The sequence below is a fragment of the Crassostrea angulata genome, chromosome 3 (genome assembly GCF_025612915.1).
Source record: "Crassostrea angulata isolate pt1a10 chromosome 3, ASM2561291v2, whole genome shotgun sequence".
Lineage (NCBI taxonomy): Eukaryota > Metazoa > Mollusca > Bivalvia > Ostreida > Ostreidae > Magallana > Magallana angulata.
In genome coordinates this window covers 21987462-22013336 of record NC_069113.1, presented here as the reverse complement: position 1 = coordinate 22013336, position 25875 = coordinate 21987462, and the positions used below count along the sequence as shown (strand labels likewise).

Here is a 25875-nt window from a genome sequence, read left to right as displayed (position 1 = left end):
TCTTGAAAATGTGACAAAATTGTTTACAAAGCAACAAGAACACTAATTAAAACATTGCATACCATTTATAAAAATCAATTGATATTCTCAAAGGTTATAACTGTAAACATTCTAACATTGAAAAACAGGAAAAAAAGAAACATCTTGAACTCACAACTCGAAAAAAAAAAAACAGACATAGATCTTCACAGTGATATAGGTCAAACTACAAATACCAAAACAAAATGGAAAAGTGCCCACAGCAGTATTCATAATAAAAGATGTCGATAGTAAATTCAGGTTTAAACAGTTTTGGTTTTAATTCTCATTTTAACATCCAAACAAAAGTATTGCATTAAATGCTGTGGAAATTCCTAAGATGTTGATCCATAAATACAAAAGTTTTAATTTCAAGGTTTTATGTACTGTTACGTTTGAGGGTTTGTATAGACAAGACAAATTGTTATGAATTGGTAACGGTCAAAACACTAACAAACATTCAACTTCCACTCCTAAGAGCCAACAAAAAAAAAAGAGCACGCAATTTTTTCATACAATAATTAACCTGTCAATTGAAAACAAAATAAAAATCAATGGCACAGTCAAGATTATTTTCAAAATTTGACAATCTGAAAATCTCTATACCCTTTGTAAGGAACACTAGTGCAGATGAGATTTCGTTATAAAATTAAAAAACAATCAAACCTATCATAATTCATTCTTCATTAACAGTGAATAATAAAAGAAACACACATTGGCTCATAATTTTTCCACATAATTTGGCATAATGGAAGAGTAAACACATTCAAAATAAATCATACAGGGAGAATTTACGACTAAAATTTTCTAACATGCAAATCTTTGACTCTTTGCCAAAACTGATACAAGGCTACTGTTAAGATTTACATGACAAAGTAGCAAATAAATTCACATGTCCAGCAGTTTCAGTATAAAGTTACAACAGATATCATGATTGTGCATTTGATAGACTTGTTGTCACAACTTGAAGTATAAAATTATCGACAGCATTTTAAATAACCGGTTTCCACTCGTTATACAAAAGCACAGCTGAACTGCTGTATATTGAAGAAATCTACATGTACATGTATTTGTCTCTTCTCAATTCACTTGACTTTTTTTGTGTATGTGAACATGGATCACATGACATTTTATGCAACTGTTGATTATTTTCTTAATCTAATATCTTCAGAGTGCAAAATTTTCTTTTACCATAGAAACAAATGAGATTCTAGATACAAGTATTAAATTTACGCAAATCAAAATAGTTCCGATAGTAGTAAAAGAATAATTATATAACATAAGATAATATTAATAACAGTACATGTACTAGTTTACATGTTCATACCAGAAATTTTCACAATATTAAGAACATTCATAAAAAAAAAGGGGGGGGGGGGGGTGTCATGCAATTAAAGGATACCAAAGCTTTATTGCATCCCCTTCAAAACTAAGATTTAACACATTCCAATGAGCTCAATATAAATGTAAACTTCCACATTTGCTGTAATACAGTCAGTAGAATAAATATCATCATCTGATCTCTTTATCAAGCATTGAATTTCAATACATGTACAATTTATAAAATATCTAGTATGGTACACAAAAATTTGAGCTCATGGTTTAATTTTCTCTCATTGTATTTTGCGTTCATTTTAGAATATTTTTACTATTTTCGAAAACCCTCTCATAAAAAGAATGAAATTGAAATAGTTATTAATTTTCAGATATGCATATTAGTTTGACTTGTTATAATTACTTTCTGCATTGTAAAGTACCGATGACTGAACAAACTCTTAGCACTGAGTCAAAAATGAGAAAAAAGAATTAATGCAGGTAAAACAAAAATTTATACCTAAAAGGCTTTAAGTTGAATACAACATGATGATTATAATTGACTAGTTTTAAAAACAAACTTCTAAAGCTGTATTATAGTTTTGAAATCACTTGATCACAAACTACTCTCAATTCTAACAAAATACTACCCAAGAAGTTAAAAGTAAGATCGGGGCTTCGAGTCCCAAAAATCCCACCAACCCGTAAAATCTCAACCATGCAGAACTTTGCTTACTTAAAAACAACAGTTACATGTATATAAATACGAGACCTTGGCATCCAGACCTTCAACTCAGAACTTTGTCGCCAAGGGAGATAAAAACAAAATTGTGAGTCATTAATTTCCCTCACCCCCAACCAAACTCTTTCGAACTCATAATCTTGCCACTCACAAAGGAGATACGTGTAATGACAAGATCCTGATTTCCTTACATCTATACTATACTCGTACCCTCTCTTGCTTTAAACCAGAGTGGAACTTGCTGTTGGCAAAATAGACAACAAAATTCCTGAAGGTCCCACTAAAACTCTCAGCTGGGGCCTTCCCCCTCCCCCAACCAAGATTCTGAATCAATTATACCCCCCCCCCCCCCCAAAAAAAAAACTTTCTTTCCTTAGATCAGAACCTTGCCGCCCACACAGGAGATAACAACAAGATTCTGATTTTCTTAAATACAACAAAAATGAGAACAAAATTTCAAGTTCCACAAACACTCTCACCTGGGACCTTGACACCACCCCCTCCCCCCCCCCCCCCCCCCCCCCCAACTCCCTTCCAAGATTGCATGTTGCTAATTTACACCCATACTCCCAAACTCATTATCTATCAGATCCTAGCCATCCAGAGGTGATAACAAGATTTTGAGTTATTAATATTCAACACCCCCCCCCCCAACACACACACAAATAAAACATACTTTGAATCAGGACCTAGCCGCCCACAAAGGAGATAACAACTGGATTCTGATTTCCTTACTTCCATACTACATCCATAATCTCTCTAACTTTGGACCTGAGAGGAACTTGCTGTCCACAATATAGAAAACAAAATTTCAAGTTCCACAAAAACCCAACTGGGACCTTCCCCCTCCGCAAACCAAGATTCTGAGTCACTTGTATCCCCCACCCCCTGAAGGAAAACACTGAAAACTCCCTTTAGATCAGAACCTAGCCACCCACAAAGGAGATAACAAGATTCTGATTTGCCTACTACAACCATACTGCCCCCCCCCCTCCCCCCATACCAACTCTCTCTCTGTCTCAGTATGGACCTTGCCATAGCCCTAGGGGGATAAAAAGATTAAGACTGAGATATCACACTCCTTGCCTTCCAACATGATCCTGGTATTAAATCAAAGGTGTATAAAGTTTCAGTAATATTTTGTTAAAAATGAGAGTAATGAGTGACCCTAATAATTAATTTATGCAGTGTATACAAAGCATGCAAATATATAGTTTTTTGATCAATTTACACATATACATGTTTTACAATTTAATCACTGTACCAGCAGTAATCTTTAAGAAAAAACATGTTTTAAAAAGTTCTATTTAGAAAACCTTGTTCTCTTCAGCAACAGGAATATGCATCTATATACAGTGCAAATATTAATTCACCATTACTCTATGCATCACTTGCAACGGAGGTCGATATTCTACCAATCTTACGATCATCTATAAATAGAAATTATCTATAACATCCAATCACGTAAGAAAAAAATCTGCATTGAATTTACTCTGAACAAAAGTACATGTACATGAACTTGGTCCCATTTTTAAAGAGATATAGCAGGATGAGAGTCTTTAATGGTTAAACTGGACACAAAAAACAATGACAATACATGTAAAGAAAAAGTACATGCATGTTTCATTTTTGTCACATTTTACATGGTGCATAAAAATACCAATTACTCCAATAAAATCAACAATTTAGAGTTTTTTTCTTGCTTCTACCATATGTATCCATAAATTGCTTGGGGGGGGGGGGGGGGGGGTATTCATGCAGAAATTTGGCCTTCTGTAATATATATAAAAATCTTGGAATTCAGACTCGACATATGCAAGAAACAATTCATATTTTATATACTAGTATCTCAACAAGATTTTCCCTTAAAATCTTTTGCCAAAATTCCTTAAAACTCACATGTACCGGTATATATATATAAATATATATATACATGTATATGTACATATCAACAAACTCAATAACCATACATATAATAAAAACAATTAATTCTTGGATTTCTTACAAAGCATCTGGTTTTTTATAATAGAACACTTTTTTTTAAAAATAGACAATAGCACACTTTGTCAACATCAACACTGAAAAAATCTAACAAACAACTGTGACTTTCTTTTAAACCATTTTATAAAAGACATCTTGGAGTTAACATGGTAGCCATTAATAAAATTTGATTTCATCATCTGATTTTTATGGTTTCTTGAACCTTTTGACATATGAATTTTTTATGATACAAAAAATTACCAGAAATAATGTCATACACCTAATTCAAAAATTGACATTGATCTAATGTGTATAAATATGCAAAGAGGAAAAAAATTGGTTATTAATGTATTATTTCAAGTTGTACAATTTTAGACACATGTACACCCTGGCAATAGACAAGGAAAGGCATGGTGTAATAATGGAATAATTCATTATCAATAATAAATAATACTTCTGGTAGTCAAGGAACACCAATGAATAAATACACAGTATGAAGCATACAGCATGAATCGCTGCTGCTGCTACATACTGTCTAATGAAATTTACATCCTGTGAAATTCACATGCTTTAAAAAAAAAAAAAAAATTGATGGCTCCATATAAATAAAGAACAGTTTCTCTAGTATGTTGTCCCCTTCTCATTTGTTTCTGTGAATAGAAAAAGAGCAAATCAAATTATAATTATGTGAGAAATTTCATACTAAACAGGGATGTGATAGGCAGAGGAAGAAAAAGGAGGAAACCAAATCAGTCAAGGAATCTACATTGTTCTCGACAATGACCATTTTAGATTTAAATGTGTGGAGACACAGATTTCGGCAGAAAAATTACATCCCTAATACCCGTACATATAAAATCACATCCCTAATACATATATCTGTGTATTATTTGTACATTTATCAGAACAAGAAACTTGGAACAATATGTACATGTAGGTAATAAAGTAGATAATGAAGTTTTGTACCTAGACTGCTGCCCAGTGCATGCTCCGTCACACTCAGACACAAGGAGTCCAGCTGAGCATAGTTCTCCATATTATCACCCGCTGTCTGCTCACAACCTGTCATAGTCAATAATACACTGACAGCCTCACACAAAAGGCATACCATGATTTAACTTACTAAGTTTTCCCAATATACCACAAAAGGGATAATTTTAACCAAATGCTCTGATAACTACTGGATCATGCGGAACAAAAGAAAAGCTATCAATGTGTCAGCATAACAGGTTTTCTTTTGTGTGATTAGTATCCATAATTTGTCAACCCTGAATTGATAAACACTACCTATCCAGAGAAATGGGGTACTCTATATACAATATTTTTGCCAAAAAGACTAAGTTCAACAGCTGGCATTTTTTCATAAATAATCAGCCATTAAAATCCTAGCAATATGCAAACCTGATGTGTACAATTGATCTGCAAAACAATAACTTTCTATATTTAAAACTGTAGGAGTCATCCGTACAAGAGGGGTTCCCTAAATACAATAAATTGCCAAAAAATGACTTAAGTTCAACAGCTGGTACTTTTTTTCTCCATAAATTATTAGAAATCAAAATCTAGCAATATGCACACCTCTGCTATATATACAATTGATCTGCCAAAAAAACAACTTCCTATCGTTAAAACTGTAGGAGGAGTTACCGTACAATAAGGGTACCCTTTTGGCAGCCACCCACCCTTGCTATTTTCACCATTTCAACAGGATTTTTCTTTTGGAAAACCCAGTTCAAAAAGTTACATTGTACTCTGAGATACAATTACATTACATCAGAAACAGTTTTATTGCCTTCCTGAAACAGTGAAATCATTCTCGCAGGAAATGATTTTGCATACATATTTACATGTATATGATCAAAATTCGAAGAGTCAGATAAGTCAAGATATTTATGTATGATGTACTTTGAAATATTTAATGATTTTCTATGTTTGAAAGAAACCTGTATCACTGCATTTAGTGCATAGTATACTGGACAGGTATATCTTCTACTCTCCTTTGACAAAATGAACTTGCTAATGTTTGGAGAATACAAAAGGATCCCCATTATGAAATCATTATTTCTTCATGCTGATATAAGGGACAAAATCAAAATAATGGTGCTTCTGCATTCATAGATTATTTTAACTTTAAAAATGTACTGTCCTACAAAACAGTATATTATTAAGTACAGTAACAGTAAAATAAAGTTACATATGCCAACAGTTTACTTCCTTTAAGAGTAGGTGACATTAACTTTACATTCCATACCTGTAACATTCAAACTGAAGTGGTTTGAGTGTTGCGCTCGCAATGGTGCGGACTGAGTTCTGGTCACCGGTGGTTTTTGAGTCTGCAAAATATTGTAATTTTTTTTATTAAAACAGTTCCACTTTTTTGGGCATTACCGGTATTTGAAGTTGAGATTTTTCAAAGAAATTAAAAACAATAAATCCCGTGATAAACAGATAAATATAATAACATGAACACTGACTCACCTGTAGAGGTTCTTGACGTGAGAATAATGATGGGTTGAGGGAACTATTCCTGGTCAGGGGGGCATGTCCACTTGTGGTCCCTCCCACAATAGATCGCTTTGTCCCAAAGCTCCATTGTGGCCCAGGTTTCTGCAGACGTAGAGGTCTCTGCATTCCCATTGTATTGCTCCAGTATTGTTTTCCTGGAAACCTACCAAGTAAAATAAGACATAAGAAACCAATTCATTACTTCATTTTGTACAAGTACCAAACTAATCAACAAACTGTATTATAATAAAAGTTTACTAAATGTTTGCTCTTAAAGCCTCTTTCAATTGCAATTTTTTTTTTTTTTTTGGGGGGGGGGGGGGGTTAAATCTATGTGTATTAGCAAACTTTAAATATCAATGATGTAGAACATGTAAATCATTAACAAAATACTTTGATTAAAGATATTGCAAACAGGTAATTAGTTACCGGTTACCAAAAAGATATCCCCTTACCCTTGTCTTCGTCGGTCTAAGGCGCTCTTAGGTTGCCAGTTTCTTTGTGCCTCATGTTTCCATGAAGCCAACCTCTTCTTCTGACGGGGTGCAAAAGCCTGAGGAAAAATGAAATGGAATGATAATGATTGCTATGCCAATTGTCCTCAACCATTACTGGGAGGTGCATCATGGAACTTGACAGCTTTGTACTGACCAAAATAGGCAATAACTGATAGGAATAAAACAAAGTGATACCTCATGGTTTAAGCATTTGTCAATGACTTGGATGAACAGGTTAAAGCACTCATCATCAGCAGGTGTTGTTACAAGTAACTGGGTACAAGCTTCAAAAGATAATAAAAGAATACTTAAGTTATTTGAGTTACTGTAAAGTCTCAGGTATACACCTGTCTATAATACACACTCCCAAAGTTGTGTGTAAAATGATCGAAAAACCACTTTTCCTATGTAAAATACACACCCAAGACACAAAGAAATTTTCAATTGAGATTTTGGAAAATTCATCGATGTATTAATACTTTATTACAGCAAATTACAGAATACCAGTAGAGTTTTCAATAACTTGCTGGATAGGTGAGTAGGGTTTACAATTTGGTCAGCCAAATTATCACCTGATAATACTCAGAAAATGATTCCTTAAATAAACATAATTATCCCCCCTGCCCTCCTACCTTCCAAACCACATATACAAAGTTTGTGTAGGCCTAGAATATGTATGACTGTTACCTTTCCACATGACCCTGGTGAACTGGCCTGGGACGTCTCCCTCGGGGATTGAGTACCCATCCTCAGAGACAGGGGATGGTGGTGGGGAGGAGGGAAGCTGGGAGGAGTCTTCAGCAGAGAAGGCCTTTATTGGGGTGTTTAGCATGCTCTTCATTTCCGAGAGGACAGACTTGATGGTGGAGGTTGAGCCCCCTTCAACAATATCCTGTCATTGAGAAAAAAAATGAAAGATTTTATGCAAGTAGAAAAATTCTAAATAAATTTAATCCCCCAGTCACTGGGAAAAAAGATGAAACACTTCAAAAGATATACCGTACATGTACTTAACAAACCTAAGTTGATGTTTATAGAATATCTACTTATCCTTAATATATTTTTTTGCTTTTTAGTGCTTATCCATAGAAATAGATTTTTACAAGTATACAAAATAGTACAGTTTAAAGCCTATCTAACAACTTGTTTCCTTGAATCTTTTTTATCCTATACATGGACTTGACTGTATTTGTGTACACTATCATCTGTATGCACTTAAACAAAAATTAAAACTATTCATTTTCAAAAATACAAGTGAAGAGAATGCATGTTCAAGAGCAAGTACATCATTTATTTTTTGGGCAGTATAGATTAATATAACACATGTAGCTGGGCTGCGTTCAAGATCATAGCAGCTTGCCTAGCCGCTAGGTCGTAGATATCTAGGTCTATAAGTATTGAACGGACCGCTAAGCATCAGATTTGAAGTTGGAAATATTCAACTAAACACTAATTACAATGACATAATTTGTGAACTTCAAGCGGAAATATACATGTTAAAATTCATTATAACTTTAAGGATGAATAAAATATCACTAAGTAAATAGATTTAATGTTTGTTACAAAGTGGTGACTAAGGTCGCCATCTTGAATTTGATGCTTAGCATAAAATATTTAGGCTACGAATATCTACGTAGCTGCTAGGCTAGCCTACCGTTCAACTACACAGCCCTGTACATCATCTGTATTTTTTTCTTATTCTTCACTATGTATATGTATTGCAGGTCTATTCACCTAATTCTTAACTATACACCCTGTATTCATTTGCTAGCTTCAGAAATTGTCCAGGATATATCTCCAGCATCTACCTGCTATTTGGAAAGTAGACAATGGAGATCTACTAGAGATCTCCATACTGTAAATGAGCAAATTAGGATTACTCTTGCAGCTATCCAATCGACCAAACGAATACACCCCAGGTCAATACCTATTCCCTAACTATACATGTATGACAGGTCTTAACTAATTTATAACTTCTGGCTATATATACCGGTACATGTATTACAAATCTATAATGATTCATGTGTTACAGGTCTTTACCTAACCCCTATAAATACACATCTATTTATATAAGTATTACAGACCTTTTACCAAATTTCTAACTATACATGTACAGGTATTAGCATGCTCATGTTTAATATCACTATTGAATTCCTGACAAGTCTTACCTTTTCCATGGACCTAAGTAAATCTTGCCTCTCCTTTAATTTACTAAGACTTAAAGTGATCTTGTGGCGAGCACCTTTAGTCACATTCTGAAACAAATGTTACATTGTTCTGAATTCTCTTCAAACTAAAATATGCATATTTACATACACATGTACATTAAGACAGACAAAATTTATTTCAAAAACCGATTTTGAAAAAAATTTCATCGTTACTTGGGTAGCAAATAAAACTCCTTTTTAACATACCGGGGTAAACTTTTTATCAAATGTATAAGGTCTGTTGCAATCAAGAATCAATAATATCAATATTAACTGTCTTATTACAGCATCAATTTGTCATTTATGTCATGTAAGAATTCACTGTCAAATGATACAAACCATGGACATAGTCATGTACAGCATCACCCCCATGATAACCATGGACATAGTCATATACAGCATTACCCCCATGATGAAACACCTACCTGTGTTTCTAGCCATTCTTCTGAGACTGACAACATTTCCTCGTACGTCATCTGCTGGAACAGGTAGGCATACTTGTGGAGCCTCAAACTTTTCAACCATGTTGGTACATCTGTAACAATTAAATGTTAAACATAGAATTCTTTACGTTTACTACTGTAAATGCATATATCAACAAATTTAACACCTGCATACCATTGCTCCAACTCTACCACTCCCCATAAGGCCATAGCCAAGCATGTCTACAACTATAAAGTGCCTTATTGAACAACCTTCAGACTCTACAATGTAGACTTAATAAATTTAACTCATGACGTCCGAAGGGCATACAATGATAACTTTATTGATTGTCAAAAGTTTTTACAGGACACTGATGTTTTAAATAATCATTTCCAGATGCATCAACAATGAATGCCCCTGATGTACCGGTACATGATGAATTGAAAACAATTCAAGCAAAAAAACAAAATACTTGTCATCATATATGGATAAGTCTGGATAGGTTAACCGTTATGTTTCATATTTGAAGTAAAAATATCAACTTGCAGTAAGTTTCCTAAAGCCAATTTCTGTCTGAAAGGACTATATTTGGTATGGTTAAATATCTGCCCCCAGTTTTAACCAATTTTTAAACAGTGTCGTATAAAAATCAAATCTTCATAAATCATTGTATAGAGGATGCGTATCACTTTCATCTTGATTTTGGTCATTATTGCTCATTCGCTGTTTATCGATGATGTCACCTAAATGACCCAATTCCAGCCATTTTGCTAACAAATGAAAATATTGTTATTATTTCTGTATATTTTGCATTTGGAAGTATAGAGCACAGGTTTGCGCAAGTACCATAATAAACATATGTTTTTCTTCATATAATTATACACATCATACTAAAAACAGGTTCTTGAGCAAGCCTGCACTTGATGTTTCCCAGTCAAAAAACCATCGGAAAATACCTCAAATATTGCTACAAAACATTAATTTATCAAAATAAGACAATCTTCTTGACGTTATTTCTACATTATGACGTCACTAAGGTGATAACCTAGCTTTTACATACCGTTATTTATTTTCTGTATGATTTCAACTATCTGCCACCTTATTTCTAAAGCTCTTTAAAACACTTAAATATGCATAATACCGCACATAGTCCTTTGTCACTTTCCACTTGAAAATATTGCAGTCAATGTTTTCCCTCAATTAACCCTTTATTATTCCCCATAAACGTTTTTGGCCAAAAAAGAACTTAAAAAACACAAAATTATTTCTGATTTTTAAAGTAGGAGAGAATACTGAACATTAATAATTATAACAAAAAGTGGAATTGGAACAAATTATTATAATTTAATTAACTACTACATTTTGTACATGTATATAGTTTATAAATACATGTATATACAATAGCACTAGTTAATCCCAACTGATTAAAAATTTGATGATTTTTTTTTTTTCAAAAACCAAGGCCCCTTTTTAACACCCCCAGAAAATTGAAGTCCCTGTCAGACTATAGTAGCTTTACTCTGTAGTGTTGCAGGAAATATCTAAAAATACACTGAACAACTTTTTTAATAGGCAGTACGTTAGGCACTACCGAGAAGTTTTTTTTTTTAAACCTCTAATCCAACAATGTGAAACCTACTAGTTATAATTATACATGTATTATATAGAATGTTCAAAAAACCCAATTTCATCTTCTCAGAAATTCTGTCTTTGAACATGTCAAATAATTTATATGATTCTGACTGCAAATCAAATGAATGAAATATCTTCCCTTTTACACAAATTTACTTCCTGAACATGCTTAAATTGCACTTCATTCAATAATGTTAATTTTGTCATGTCATTGATGATCAAACTGATGCATCATGTTCATTCATTAAAAAAAAAAAATTCACAAAGTGATAAGAGAGTCCTTCATTTATTAGCCAAGATTTTTTTTTACTGTCAGATGACAGGTTCCCTCTGAGTTACCTCCCTTTGCCGTCATGATGTAGGTCAACCAAGTTTTTTGTATCTTTTTTTTACTTCCATCATTTTCAAATTTTAAAAGATATGTACTTCAGAAATTTCTGATTTAAAAATTCATTATAATACATGTATTAATTACCTTCACTTGAAAATTCCATTTAATATCAATTACCTTGATTTGAACATTCAAAAATATGTGAGCAATACATGTATCCCCAAGAAATGTTAGATTTCCACAAAAAACCCCCAAAGAGGCATTTTTCTTTTTCTTTATTTTTTCAGCAACTAATCAATCTAACTTGAAGGAATCTTTTTACCTCTCATCCCACTTCCCTCCTCCAGAAATGTGTTTCTCAATGGTTCCATGTCCTGGTGAGTATCACTGCTCCCAGACGAGGTAATACTGCTCTGGGGGGAGAGAGGGGGGTGCCCTCCCTGCCCCTGCTCAAAGGTCAGAGAATGGGAGCGTCCACGGTTATAAGGCACTTCACTTTCACTCCTGCTCAGCCAATCACTGACGTTGTTCATGGAATTCATGGAGTAGCCATGCTGGGGGTGTAACGAGGGTTTACGACAGAGTTGTGGGTGGTTTTTCACTGGGTTCACATTTTCTGTTTAAAAACAAATGCACATGTATTGGTATATAAAAATAAAATAATGAAGATCATACAGTTTTGCGGAGGGTTAATTTCAGTAGAATATCTAAAATTTAGATGTTATAATGGGTAACAATGTGACAGAATAAATGGGGGTAAATTTCCCTTAAATTAAATATCATAGTACAAATATGTTTTCCTATTCCTAAAAGAAATGAATACATTGATAATACATGTAATAGTTCCCAACTCTTTTGGTTGAATGAATTGTATTAAAATGTTAAATTTTGAATGAACCCGTTTGATAAATCATCAGTTTACAGCATGAATTCCTTTTTTTTTTAATATCTTGAGATGTTCACACATGAATAATACCTTGATTGTTCTGTGTGTGGACGTGCTGAGATGAAGAAACAATCACATTAACCGTGGCAGGGGCAGACAGCGTGGCTTTCAATGGAAGGTGGACGTTCGGATGGTTATGGGCGGAGCTAATGGAGCTCTGGTTGGCGAAGAGGTTGGACAGGTTCTCCGTGGACAACATCAAGTTGTTTTGGGGAGTGTCCTCCACGAGACCCGAGTCTCTGTAGTAAGAGTTTGAACCGTTCAAGCGGCCATTCCCCACCTGCCTTGGGATGCACTGGGTGAAGTCGTTATGATCCCCTTTGGGGTTTGTGATGTATGGATGATGCTGAGGATGAGAGGGGTAACTGGAAGTGAATCGTTCATTGAGATGAGATATCCACCAATTGAAGTGGGCGTGTTCCTCACTGGTTAGGGCAGGGTGGATGACAGAAAAGGACAGCAACTGCCGACTCTCTTCCACATAAGCACCTTTTTCATTTGAGTAAGTCAGTATTAGAGGAATAAGAGCTAAATACTCTGTTTTGGCTTTGACATTGCCCACTTTCAAAAGAGGAAAGTGGGCTAACAGTTTTTGAACAACAATCTCCTGTGGTTCTGCTCTTAGTTGATGAATGTATGCTGGAAAAGAGGACAAACAGATCATAAATAGAGAAAATTGTATATTAACAGTTTAAAAAAAAACTAGTCAGGGAAATTCAAATACATTTACCATCATCAGAACAATAGCAATTCCCTATTAATATCAAACTCAGAAGGAAGCTTACAAGGAGAATTTAATTATGATTTAAATCAAATTTCACTTCGAAAACAAGTTATATTGCATGATTCACTGTACTAATTTCCTGATAGTTTATTGATCTATAGATGTTACAAATGACTGAGGGGAAAAAATGGAAGTTAATTCAGTTTTCAAAAAAAATACACACATTATTAAAGCAATACATCTTCACTAACCAAAGGTGACAATCCACAGTGTTTCTCTTTTGAATAAAGAAACACTGAGGATCGTCACCCTTGACTAGCAAAGATGACAGCAATACAAACAATAACCAAAAGTTTTGTTTGTTACCTGGGTTATTAGCTTCAGCCTCTAGCCCCTCTGCTTCTGAGCAATCCTTCTGTTGCAACACTTGTGCCAAGAACTTGATTTGTGTGGCATTGAGGTGTTTTAGAAGTCCATACACAACCACTGTCTTCTCACATCCATTCCATTTCTCAAACCAACTGTTCAGAGAATTCACCTGGTCTCGAAACATGGTGTTGGATTTCATTTTGGAACTTTCTTTTCTTTTCAAGTGTTGCCTCTACCTGTCCATTTTATTTTTTGAGTTCTACTACCTGGCAGTACCTGCATAGAATTTAATAAAAAAGCAAACAATCAAAACAAGAATTTCAAAGCATACTTATGTGTAGCCTTTTCATTTCTCAATGAATATAGTTATTTGTCAATTTAAAAAAAAAACAAGAATTACTAGATCAAACATATAAGGGCACCAAGATTTACCTATCACGTGTTAGAACTTTAATTGAAATATGTCTATTGCATTACATGGTTTTTTTTTATCAGATACTGAATATGTAATTAATCAATGAGTAATTTGGTGATCATTGTGTATAATACATGGTCATCAATTATATAACTGGCACAGGAATGCTATAACAATGTTGTCATTCCATCGATTTATGAACCATGGTGTAATACGGTACATGTAATACATGACGACAGCCTCAGATGGTAATGCAAAGTAACCATCATGTAAATTACAGAAATCTACCATCTAATCATCAACAGCTTAATTACACTTTGTAATTATATTCCGCTATCACTTGACAAGAATGAACATCTAATTTTGAAATCTCTGCATGCACTCAAATTGTGCCAGGTATAGGAACTGTACAAGGAAATTGAAATCTCGTTATTATTTTTTTTTTCCTGTCCAGGAAACAAACGATAGAGTACAGGTATTCCAACAATAACGCTGGAAAAGATTTTGGAATTCCCCTATCAGTTTTGAAATTTTAAGCATTAATTACGTTATAAGTACAGTTATGTGGGTGGAAGCGGTCAATAAAAGTCCCACCCACTCAGCCACTGCAAATGTGTTTTTCAGCACTGGGTGGGTGGACTCAAAACATGAAGGAGTAGTATTGAGTGATGTCAGCTTAAACATTGTCATTCATGAGTTAAATATTGACAAAATATGTACTTTGTCAATATTTCCTAATTGCTTTAAGTAAATAATGATCAAGTGGGTTGCTGGGATTCCTTACCAAGAGCTGATATGAATATGACCCCCAATCACTCGGGATAATAACAGTGCTAAAAATTGTCAATTTTACAGTCCATAACAACCATTCTTTCAATTTAAGCCCTATCACATATGCTTGTAGAGGAGAAAGATGTTGAATAAATTAATCATGTATGACATATCTACACTATAGACTGTTACACTGTTCATCAATGCATGAGTGAATTTTGACTGCACCAGGGAAGTGGTTACTGAGATACCCATGCATACATGTAGATGTAAACAATGACAAAATATCACTGGATCTCCTTAGAACTTCACACATAAAAGTGGCCGAAATCGAAAAATTACAAATAAACCATTTCTACACTTGTGTCCAATTATCAGTTTATGTCAAAATAAATTTTAGGGTCGAGGTTCTTAGGTGTGTCTAAAAACCCCTCCGATACGCAAATCATGACAACACAAGGATGGAAAATAAAAGTTCCACGATTCTTAAAGAATAAACAGTATTTAATCACTCGTGTTTTTACTCTGACGAGTGACATCAATTTTATAAATTCACAATATATGTTTTCAGTTACCAAACAAGTTGATTTGGGAACGGTCTGTGATGTTACAAAGAAAAATATATTCCCGACCAACACGAAACATTGGTCTACATATTTCACATTTTGTGACACAAAACGTGAGTTAATGAATAATACCAAGAAAAAACAAAGTTATCTAGAACTTACATTTGATCATGCTCTCCGAGACTAACACGACAATACTACATTCTTTTGGGAAATACTATTCTATTTTCGTACCACATGTTGAAAGGGATACTAATACAGTGACGTCACGATTGCGGAGTTTACAAATGGCGGCAAATGAGTCAAAACAAATGGACTTTTTGTCTGTAAATCATTTTTATGACAGGAAAAATACCATATCTTGGGTTATATACGTAATTTGTTATACAAATAGCATATGATAAATACAGGGTATTTCAGGAAAACATCAAAAAGCACATATAACTTGGGTTTCATGTTTTGACAGTTCTTATGAACTTTAGCCGCAGCGCCCTCTGTTTCTTAGGTGCGGATCAAGTTTTATTGACCGGGGTGGGGTAAGGTGGAGGCACCTCTAAAGTAGTGGTTAATGATTATCTGATATACACGTACTCAGTCCTCAGTAGAATTAGTTTCAAAACTATATAGAGTCAGTAGAGATGTGCCTTAAATTAAATTACCTCAAATAAGTGAAAAAAAAAGAATGCTAGGTAGCCCCCGCCCCACCCCCACCCCCTCCCATCAAAAAAAAAAAAAATTGAAAACCCCCAATAATAATGAGCTACAAATGAGCATGCCATTATATAGATTTAGTTATTCATTTTATAAATAATGAAGTTACACCTAGGCTACATGTATATGATAATTCATATCAGTCATGCTTTACATAACTATTTGAGATTTGGATTTAAATTAACATGTGTATTTAACATAAGAACATATATGTACTACATGTAATTATGTATGTTTGACTTGCGCCACAAGTGGTTATTGTCAATAAAGAAGATGGGTGGATAAGGCGTGTAAAATGCTCATACACGATCGGACGGGCTACTGAACAATTTAAATATCAATAAATATGATAATTTAAAAAAAAAAACATTTAAAACAATATATATTTAACAAATCATTGATTTGTAACCATAAATATGTTTAATACTTGGAATATGTTGACTCAAACAGGGTAAACGTATCAAAACCTGCAAATAGTGTCATTTTTTAGAAGTTCAAGGCATTTTCTTTCATGGAGTGGGTATGTGCTCCATATTTTTCTTATAATCTAAATAAGGTCTAATGGAAAACAAACCGATTTCAGTCAACAAAATTGTGGAGAGATGACCCACTATACATTAAAAATATCATTTTGAGTCCCAACAATTGAACGTTCTGAAAAAATAATACAAGTCCGTAAATTCATGGCAAAAGTCATACATAGTATTTAAACAGCGTACTTTATTGTGTATGAAATGGCTCAGTGGTTAGAGCACCTAACACAAACTAACATTATATATGTAGGGTTTTTATGTTATGGGTTCAATACCACCAAAATTTTAGGCAATTCTTTTTCTTATCGTTTGTTAAATATTTTAAAAACTGAATATAGTTAGAATTGTGCTTTTGCAAACTTGTATTATAATATATTTGAATGGATTTAATTTGGAAAAAATAAATTCAAAAAGTATTCCACAACTGAGGCGAATAGGCATTTGCGCTTTCTTATCCCCCATCACCTTTGTATAATGAATTGAATTGAGTAATTATATGCTTTCATACTTCACTCAACCTATTACTTGAATGAAAAATAAATAAATAAATGATATATAAAGAAAGATTAAGCAGATATTGCAATCGAACGATCATTTTCAAGTTTAGATTGAACCCCAAACTTCTCAGATGTTCAAGTTGTTTTTCTTTTAAATTAATAATTTTTAGGGAAATGTACATACATGTACGTTACGATGATCGCTAAATATATAATTAGCATTATAATCTACAGGTGTAGCTACGTTTATTAGGACTTTATGAAAGACAATTTTAGTGTAAATACAATTGTTTTTATTAATTATAATTGACTGTTATGACTGCCAATTAATGCCTATTGATTATAAAAGTATCCATTTCATCTCATATAAAAGGAAGTAAAAAAAATCACTAAATCATAAATCGATGCATGTTGATTAAATCGTGAATTTTAGAAAAGATAATATATTATCCATTTTAGCTCTTATCTATAAAAGGAAGTAAAAATTAGTATAGATTAATATATCATACATGCATGCCAATCATGTGGATGTATGTGTATATATATCACGTCAAATTCACAAAAAATGAGCTAAATTTAAGTTCACACGCAGTCGTCAAACTATGATTATCGGCTGTTAACTGTATAGTTTATGGATAGTAAACTATTATTACTTATTAGGTTTGTTACTGACTGTTTAAAGAAATTTGTGGGGTCGGTAAAGTCCATAGAAGGCGAGGCGGAGCCGAGCCTTCTATGGACTTTACCGACCCCACAAATTTCGCGGGCATGTTAAGGCTTCCCGATGCGATATGTAGAAAGTCACTTGTCTGTACTTCATACGATATGACGTCATAATTAACTTTGACGTCACGATCTGCATTCCTGTCGATAGTTCTCAGGGAATGTATCTTAACGTTAAAAGTGAATTATATCAAACCAGTATAATACCGCATGTTTCCTTTATATAGATGCTGCAGTTAATTCTAGACGCACAGAATTCATTCATATTAAAAACCAGTATCAAATAATCGGCAGTTTTAAAGCTTCGTTTTAAGTAAAAGACTATTTATAAACTAGTGGTTTGGAAACTCTCCCTGCTACGTGTAAACAACTGAATGATGAAATTTTAATGCATGTAAAACCAGCTTGGCGCAGGTGAAAGATCAACACAGTTTTAGAATATTTTACGTAAAATTGGTAGAGAATATAAGTACCAATGTGAATCGTGCTGCGGAAACCTACGGATTTACCCCAATTCTTTGTAAATCGCTTTTGATTAGTAAAAATGTGCATTATTTTGATGATTTTGTGGAATGTTTCAACAATATCTTCTATAAACGAAATATCTATATCTTTCCCAAGCAAGAACTTCAAAGTTTATGACTTAACAAAGGATTTTTCTTAAAAATATGTATGATTTAATGTCATTAATCACCTGCGCCGATGCGTTTTAACTAGATCATTTGCAATATTAGGATTCGCCTGTCACGTGATTACGAAGTACATGTGACGTCACAAAAATGCATCAAATATAATGTTTAACATCGATGTCAATGAATGTAACATAGATTTAAAGAAATACTCCCGGTAAAATTATTTTTGCCATGATTCAAATAATATCGTTTTCCAGCCGTATTTTAGCATCGGGACGCCTTAACAATGCTGCGTTCTTTAAACAGTCAGTAACAAACCTAATAAGTGTTTTGTTTTGTCGAGGACCTAAAGTTTGATATGTAAACAAACGATTGTGTCGAAAATCAGTTCAAATAACGTTACGTCCGCCATGTTGCGCTATAAATTTTGACGCTTGCCTTTTAAAGAAATTTGTAAGGCAGCCACGTGACGCGTTTCATCCAATGACGTCGCGACATTCTAGTCCGAGGCAAAACAAAGTTAAATATTCATTAACTATAATTTACCTCTGTGAAACTATATATTTCGCACTTTAGCCTTTGCCTTTTTTTTGCAAAGTATAGTTTACGTATGATAATCTAAGTTTATCGGTCTGTAAATAATTTTAACAATAGATTTTGATTATAAATATAGATTCACATCCATAAACTATAGTTTACATTCGTTAAGTATAGCTTGGAGTTTTTAATCATAACTTCAAATCGCAAAACAGTAATTATTTACTATATTTATCAGTTAAACTATGTTTTGCAATCGCAAGTGATTGTTTTCAGTGTTAATTATAGTTTTACACTTCTGAAACATAGATGATCGCGTTAACTATGGTTGATAGATGTGAAATATAGTGTAGTGTAGAAGATGAATTTCATTTTTTATTACATTGTTCTTTATATAACGATTATCATAAAAAATTGGTCTTAATCAGCCAGAAGAAATTTCAGATGATGAATTATTACGTACGTTTGCTCATTGTCAATTATCCTCGTCAGGTTGCCAAATATTTAAATTCATCTATTAAGAGAAGACAATCAATTGTATTTAAGTAATGAGTTGTAAGCAAATATATAAAAATAATACTTAAACCCACTGATATCCCAAAACTCCGTAAAGATTTATTTGTTGTTTTATGTTTTAAACATGTATTTTTTGCTTTTTTGTATTTTTGGGGTTTATTCCCCATCTTGCGTATTTTTCTTTATGTATTCTGTACATTATTGTGTACCTTATTGTGTTTAAAGTGACATATATATGCCCGACGGGCCGGGTGTTGACCTATTCGAGTTTTTCTTTTTGTCAATTTTACAATGTACTGTAAATACACATGTCACTATAAAGATAAATCATTGACTGACTTAGTTACTTACTATAGATTAACGTCGTTAACTATAGTTAACAACCGTTAAACTTAGTTTATCGACTGTGAAACTTTATATATATTAAGCTTATTTTAGTGTGAATTTGGCGTGCCATATTTATGCACACAGACTACTTTAAGCATTCTGTCATTAAGTAAAAATTGAACACCAAATGAATAGTCTCCGTTATCCAACTCGTTTTATTCTGCCAGTTACAAAAATAGAAGTTTATTGTTAAAATAATAATTAAGTGTTATTTTCAATGTTATTTTTCCACCACACTAGTTCTTTCTATTTTATAGATCACCTGAAGTACGGATATAATAATAGTATAGATTTTTTGTAAAAATAGAATATCATTTTTACAATACGAATGGAAAATAACAATATGAATACAATTAAGGCTATATAATACTAATGAAAACTTATACAAAAAAAAAAAAACAAATGAAATTTATACAATGCAAATGGAAAATTATTCAGTGCAAATGGAAAACTATATAATTCAAATGGAAGTTATTAGAATAAAAATAGTTAATAGAAAATTATAAACTTAAGAATACAAATGAAAATTTATACAGTACAAAAGGAAATGATCGAATACTGCAACGTTTGACTTGCCATTAAACGGACTTGGACACGATTTGAGCTCAAAATTAAATATATTTTTTTCCAATTTTAATGTTTAGAATGGTTGATATGGGTACTTCTAATAATTTATCAAAATTTAAAAGTCAAATATTGAGTTATAAGCAAGATACAGAGTTTGAAAAATCTTTGTTGTGTAAACAAAGCTCGAACTTTGTCATGGTTAACTTATGTGTTTTATTGGTATAAGTCTCAATCAAATAATGTTTTTTTCTGTTTATCCTATCATCTATAAACACATTGAATCAGTTTACTTTATTTGCCATGAGTCATTTGGTCAAAGAAATGGTAATTCCTTACTTTACATCAATTGTAAACAAATTGACTCGAGCTTTGTTTACAAAACAATGACTTTTTACCTCTGTATCTCTCTTAAAACCCGACCTCTAACATTCAAATTTTGGTCATTCATTCAAAATGAGCAATTAAACCATTTTATACACAAAATAAGGAAAAGAAAATTTTGATCAAAAAATCGTGCCCAAGTCCCTTTAAAGTTATCAATTTGAAGTAGCATTGCCTTCATATTCTGTGGATATACAAAGATCATTTTAAGTAAAGAGTGAACATTCATTGACTCTTATTTTATGAAGCTCGTGACAGCATACAGCATTTAATTTTGTTACCAGTCTGAATAAAGCCAGTCCCTCTTATTAATTTCATTGACCATTACGAGATTTCTTTAGACACTACAACAATTTGATGTAAGTACTTTTATCATTCAGATCATTTGTATGTACAATTGTACGCGAGTACAAAATTGTGTAATTTGCGTAAAATCGTAATGTCAAGCGTCTAATTATACATAATATTGTAATACAACATAATAATACATCTGTCAATTCAATGTATTATCTTCATATAAAAGATTTATTAGCAAGAAAATACTATGTCAAACCGAATATTATAAAGTTCGTTCTGTAATCTATTGACAAACACCAACAATTAAAAAAAAAAATACATGTATTTCCATAGCAAAAGTTTATGAGATCTGTAAATGAGTCACACAGTTCAAACAGTCGTTATTATACAAACTAGTATATCAATTTGATAAATACTTATATACAATAAACGCAATCTTATTGCCTTGACAACAAAGTGAACAGTAGGGACTGGCTTTAGTCAGAATGGTAAGAAAATTAAATTTTATTGTTGAACAGTAAAAATTAAAATGATATAAGTATATGTAATTATAGTTTCAAAAACCTAAATTTTCACTAATCTGTAATTTACCCCTGCGAGATGAAATTCATGATTTTAAGAACTTTAATGAACCGTTCATGAAGTTTCATGATGTATTCATGACTGGTTCATAACTGGTTCATAAAGGTGGTTCATGAATTTTATTCATGAATATATTCTTAAAATGTAATTCATGAACAAATTATGAATATACAAGAATACAGGAAATACCTGGTATTCAAATTAGTTCTAGGTATTGAACATTCATGAATTTTCATGAAGTTTTAATTTACGAAATATATAATTAATTTGAAATACTTTTATAAATAACATAGTACTCTAGTATTCAGAACACTATCCTTTTTTTTAAAAAATTATACATTTTTAAAAATATTAATATTAATACACAGTCTTCATGAACATTCATGAATATTCATGCAAATACCGATATAAATGTGGCATCTTTAATTTTGAAAAAGAAAGATCTGATATATTATAGTTACTTTATTTATTCAATTCTAAGAAACATGTGAATTCATTGACAACAGCGAAGGTCTCAGACATCATGATCAAATGGTCATTACTAGATCCTAAATTTGACGCTTAATTTCTTCATATTTCAATTTATATTTTTTTTAAAAATGACATAATTTATTACTGAATAATCAGTCTTTGCAGATGATACATTATGGCTGTTTTATGTTTTTAAAAATCTTGTAAACTAAACTGAAAAAGTGAAATAATTTAAAACTTTGCATATTTCTTTGGAAAAAAGATTTAGTATACGTTGAATTCCAACTTGTTTGAAGTTCATTGTATATCAAGTTTATTAAAGACGTGGTAGGTAGTCAGTCTATCATAGAAGCATAAACACACACAAGACGAAGTGCGTCTGTTCCTGGGAGAACGACAGAGAAAATGTTCCGAGCACATTCGGTTGAAATTTGGACCCCGTCTAGGCCCCGTCGAGTTTAGAACCTTTGCGGTTTCTTTGTAAAAGGCATTACTATTGTACACATTTGAATGCGATTCATTCTAAGAAGTTACAAATCCGTTATGTAAATATTCCGTTGAGAACTTCCAACAATTCATTTATGAATAGCTGTTTAAACTCAGACAACTACCGTTACTACATCCCGAGTTTCGAGGAGTCCGCCATTGTTTATGAGGTGTCATGTCGATTCGCCTCCGTTACAAAAACACACTGAACTTCAATTTGTCAATTAACTTAATGATAAGCAATAATGAAAATATTACTTTAAAACATTAATGCAAATCATAGAAATAAAGTATGAAAGAATATTTAATTGAGTGTAAATTATTTTTTAAGTTCCAAAACCTTGAGGGTTCAAAACGAAGGGGGTTGAAGTTTAACAGACACAACTTGTGTAAACCGAACGATATTAAATCGTACGTTTCTTCAATCTCTGAAAATATAATAATGAAAACTTAAGCATTTTATAATTAGTTTCATTTTAAGATATTTTTTGATTATTATTAACATATGTTAAAAAAAATTATTTAACTAAATGAAAGAGTCTCAGAATACACAGTCAGCGAGTTGTTTTGATTATATTACGTCACTTCCGCCCAGTGATTACGCGTTTTGAATGAAAGCAGACGGATCTTCAACATGAGCGATGGATTAATTAAGCATGGAACATGCAAGAAGATAATGCAGCAGATGTAGTTCAAAGTAATGGTATTAAAGGTAATATAGTATGTATACATGTATATTGAAATAACTTTCATGAGGGAGTCAAAACGTAAGATTAAGTTTTGTTCATTTTTTCAAACATTTCAAAATGGAGGTTTTTAATTTGTAGTGAAATTCTTTTTTGACTAACTTATAAGTTTTAACTACATAATTGATAATAAATTACACATTTGAAATACCTAAATCGGTGCAATTACAAGGTAAAGTTATATGCTGATGTCATTTGAGTTAATACAATTTTTTTTTTACTCTAGAATTATGCAGTGAAACCAGAATATTGGACAGCCCTAAAGATAGTGATCATTGAACATAAATTTCAGTAAGTAATAAATAAATGCTATTGCAAGTAATTGATAATTTCTAATAGAATGGCCAGTATCATTTACAAATTTGAAAACAGTTATAGTTTCATCGTAACAAATTAAAGAAGTATTTTATTCGAGTATATAGATACATTGAAATGGATTGAACAGCAGGCATAATGCCTATTTATGTTTTCTCCTGAATTTTTCATCTTGTTTCATCTTGAGTTGTTTTATTTTTCTGCGATATCACTTTTTCCTGGGTAGGCACTCTCATTCTTAAGCTCTAGTGCAATTTCAGCATTATCATTTGAAAAAATATTTAAAATAAGAATTAAATGAGATGATTGAATGATTAGTTAATGTTCCAAATGTTTTAAACGACATGTCATGATTAAAAATTACTGCTATTTGTCATATTATTTTTGTACAGTACAGAGGTTAACAACTCTTCTGCCACCGAAGGGGCGATATGTGAAGCCTGAAGAATTGCCACCAAGAAGTGCTGTCACCAAGACACTCTGGGTTTGTAGAAAATAATCATTTAAAGGATTGAGCATTTTACCTACCATGCAGTAAATGCTGCTATGCACATTGCAATATATGGAATACAAGTGAAATCAACATGAGCAGAGGCAAGGAAGGTGCAACAAAGGAAGATTTCATAAAGAACATATTGATAGTTATCATCTAGTAATCATATTCTAATGTCGCTTATATTTCAAATCATTGCATATTGGTATATGTCAATTCTAATATTGTAACATTCCTTTAAAGCTAATGAGTTATTATTGATATCATTTCCTGTTGTTTTTTAAAACAACTTTATTAAACTTGCTGATTATTTAAAGTGATAGTCAGTACATAACAATTATGTGATACTTAAGAAATTGTCTCATTATTCTTCAATTTATTATAATAAAGTATTTTATATTTGAATTTTTTTGGAGATTTTACTTTTTTATATACAAAATGTAGAAGGTAAGAATTTTCATGAATAGTTTATGAATTTTATTTATGAATTATTCATGAATAAAATTCATAATGATATTCATGAACAGTTCATGAAGATTCATTAAACTTATTCATGAACAGTTCATGAAGATCCGATGAACTTATTATTGGACATTCATCAAATGATGAAGCTTCATGAATATAACTGTTCATGAATTATTCATGAAAAATTATATTCATGAATATTCATCAACATTTTTTCATGAACAAAAATTCATGATTTTAAAATGTCCAATAATAAGTTCATGGGATCCTCATGAACTGTTCATGAACATTTCATGAATATAAATCATGAATCATTCAAGGGAAAATCATGAATTGTTCATGATCATCTCGCAGGGGTAAATACATTTCATTGATAACTCAAATAAATTGGGTAACTCGATCGCAAAGTCATTATTAACAATCTAATCTATAGAGACATTACAGTAGGCAAGCAAAAGAGTAAACAAAATTGGAAATTTTTACATAGATGGAAGAAAAAAGGGAGAGAGAGAGGAAAGGTTCATTAATTATGTGTGTGCACACTAATGCACTTTAAAGTTTAATTTAAGTTATAACACATTGCCTCGTAAATATTTAAATTGTACATTCTAAAATATTTTTAATGAAAAAATGGAATTGGTTAGCTTTAACACTCATATTATTTCAAGGGAAAAAGGCTTTTATTTATACAGATGTATTTATCATTTGTCTTTGCAAAAATGTTTTATTTAAAATTGTACAAGCATCTTCCTTTTACGAATAGAATAAAGCACTAGTGTTTTGTGCATTGTGTCCTATGTTTTATCATTCAGTTGAACTGTCTTTCATAATTGCATTATCGCATGATGTGTACCACATTTATTTTTATCATAATTTTATGCCTGGTATCCCAAAAATCGTGTATTTATTTCTCAAATTACATGTAAATACATAAGTGTGACTGCCCTTAGCTTGTTGATTTTCTAATGTAACAAAAATTATACATTCAATATTTTGTTTTTACTAATGTTTACTTGGATAAATTTTTACCATTTCATATATTATTATACCCGCGTCTGAACATTTTTCAACTATTTGGCATACGAACATTTTAATT

At 32.2% G+C, this 25875-nt stretch overlaps 1 protein-coding gene across 1 annotated transcript; it reads right to left on the bottom strand.

Moving 5' to 3' along the window:
* Window positions 1–339: 339 nt before the first annotated feature.
* Window positions 340–15839, bottom strand: LOC128176054 (protein Smaug homolog 1-like). Its single transcript, XM_052842088.1, has 13 exons — window positions 15603–15839; window positions 13686–13964; window positions 12626–13234; window positions 11972–12265; window positions 9689–9798; window positions 9225–9311; window positions 7744–7948; window positions 7252–7340; window positions 7015–7112; window positions 6533–6722; window positions 6306–6387; window positions 5021–5116; window positions 340–4704 (listed from the first exon to the last, which is right to left on the bottom strand). Exons 2-13 carry the CDS (start codon window positions 13885–13887, stop codon window positions 4676–4678), a joined length of 2091 nt encoding a protein of 696 aa, XP_052698048.1. The 5' UTR covers window positions 13888–13964; window positions 15603–15839; the 3' UTR covers window positions 340–4675.
* Window positions 15840–25875: the final 10036 nt, after the last annotated feature.

What these genes read in the sequence shown, in the direction of transcription:
- LOC128176054 (XM_052842088.1), bottom strand. Translation starts at nt 13,887, where the DNA reads ATGAAATCCAACACCATGTTTCGAGACCAGGTGAATTCTCTGAACAGT. An exon ending in TTAGACCGACGAAGACAAGG is followed by an intron (nt 6,723 to 7,014) that starts GTAAGGGGATAT and finishes TTTACTTGGTAG; the next exon opens with GTTTCCAGGAAAACAATACT. An exon ending in CACGTCAAGAACCTCTACAG is followed by an intron (nt 6,388 to 6,532) that starts GTGAGTCAGTGT and finishes AATATTTTGCAG; the next exon opens with ACTCAAAAACCACCGGTGAC.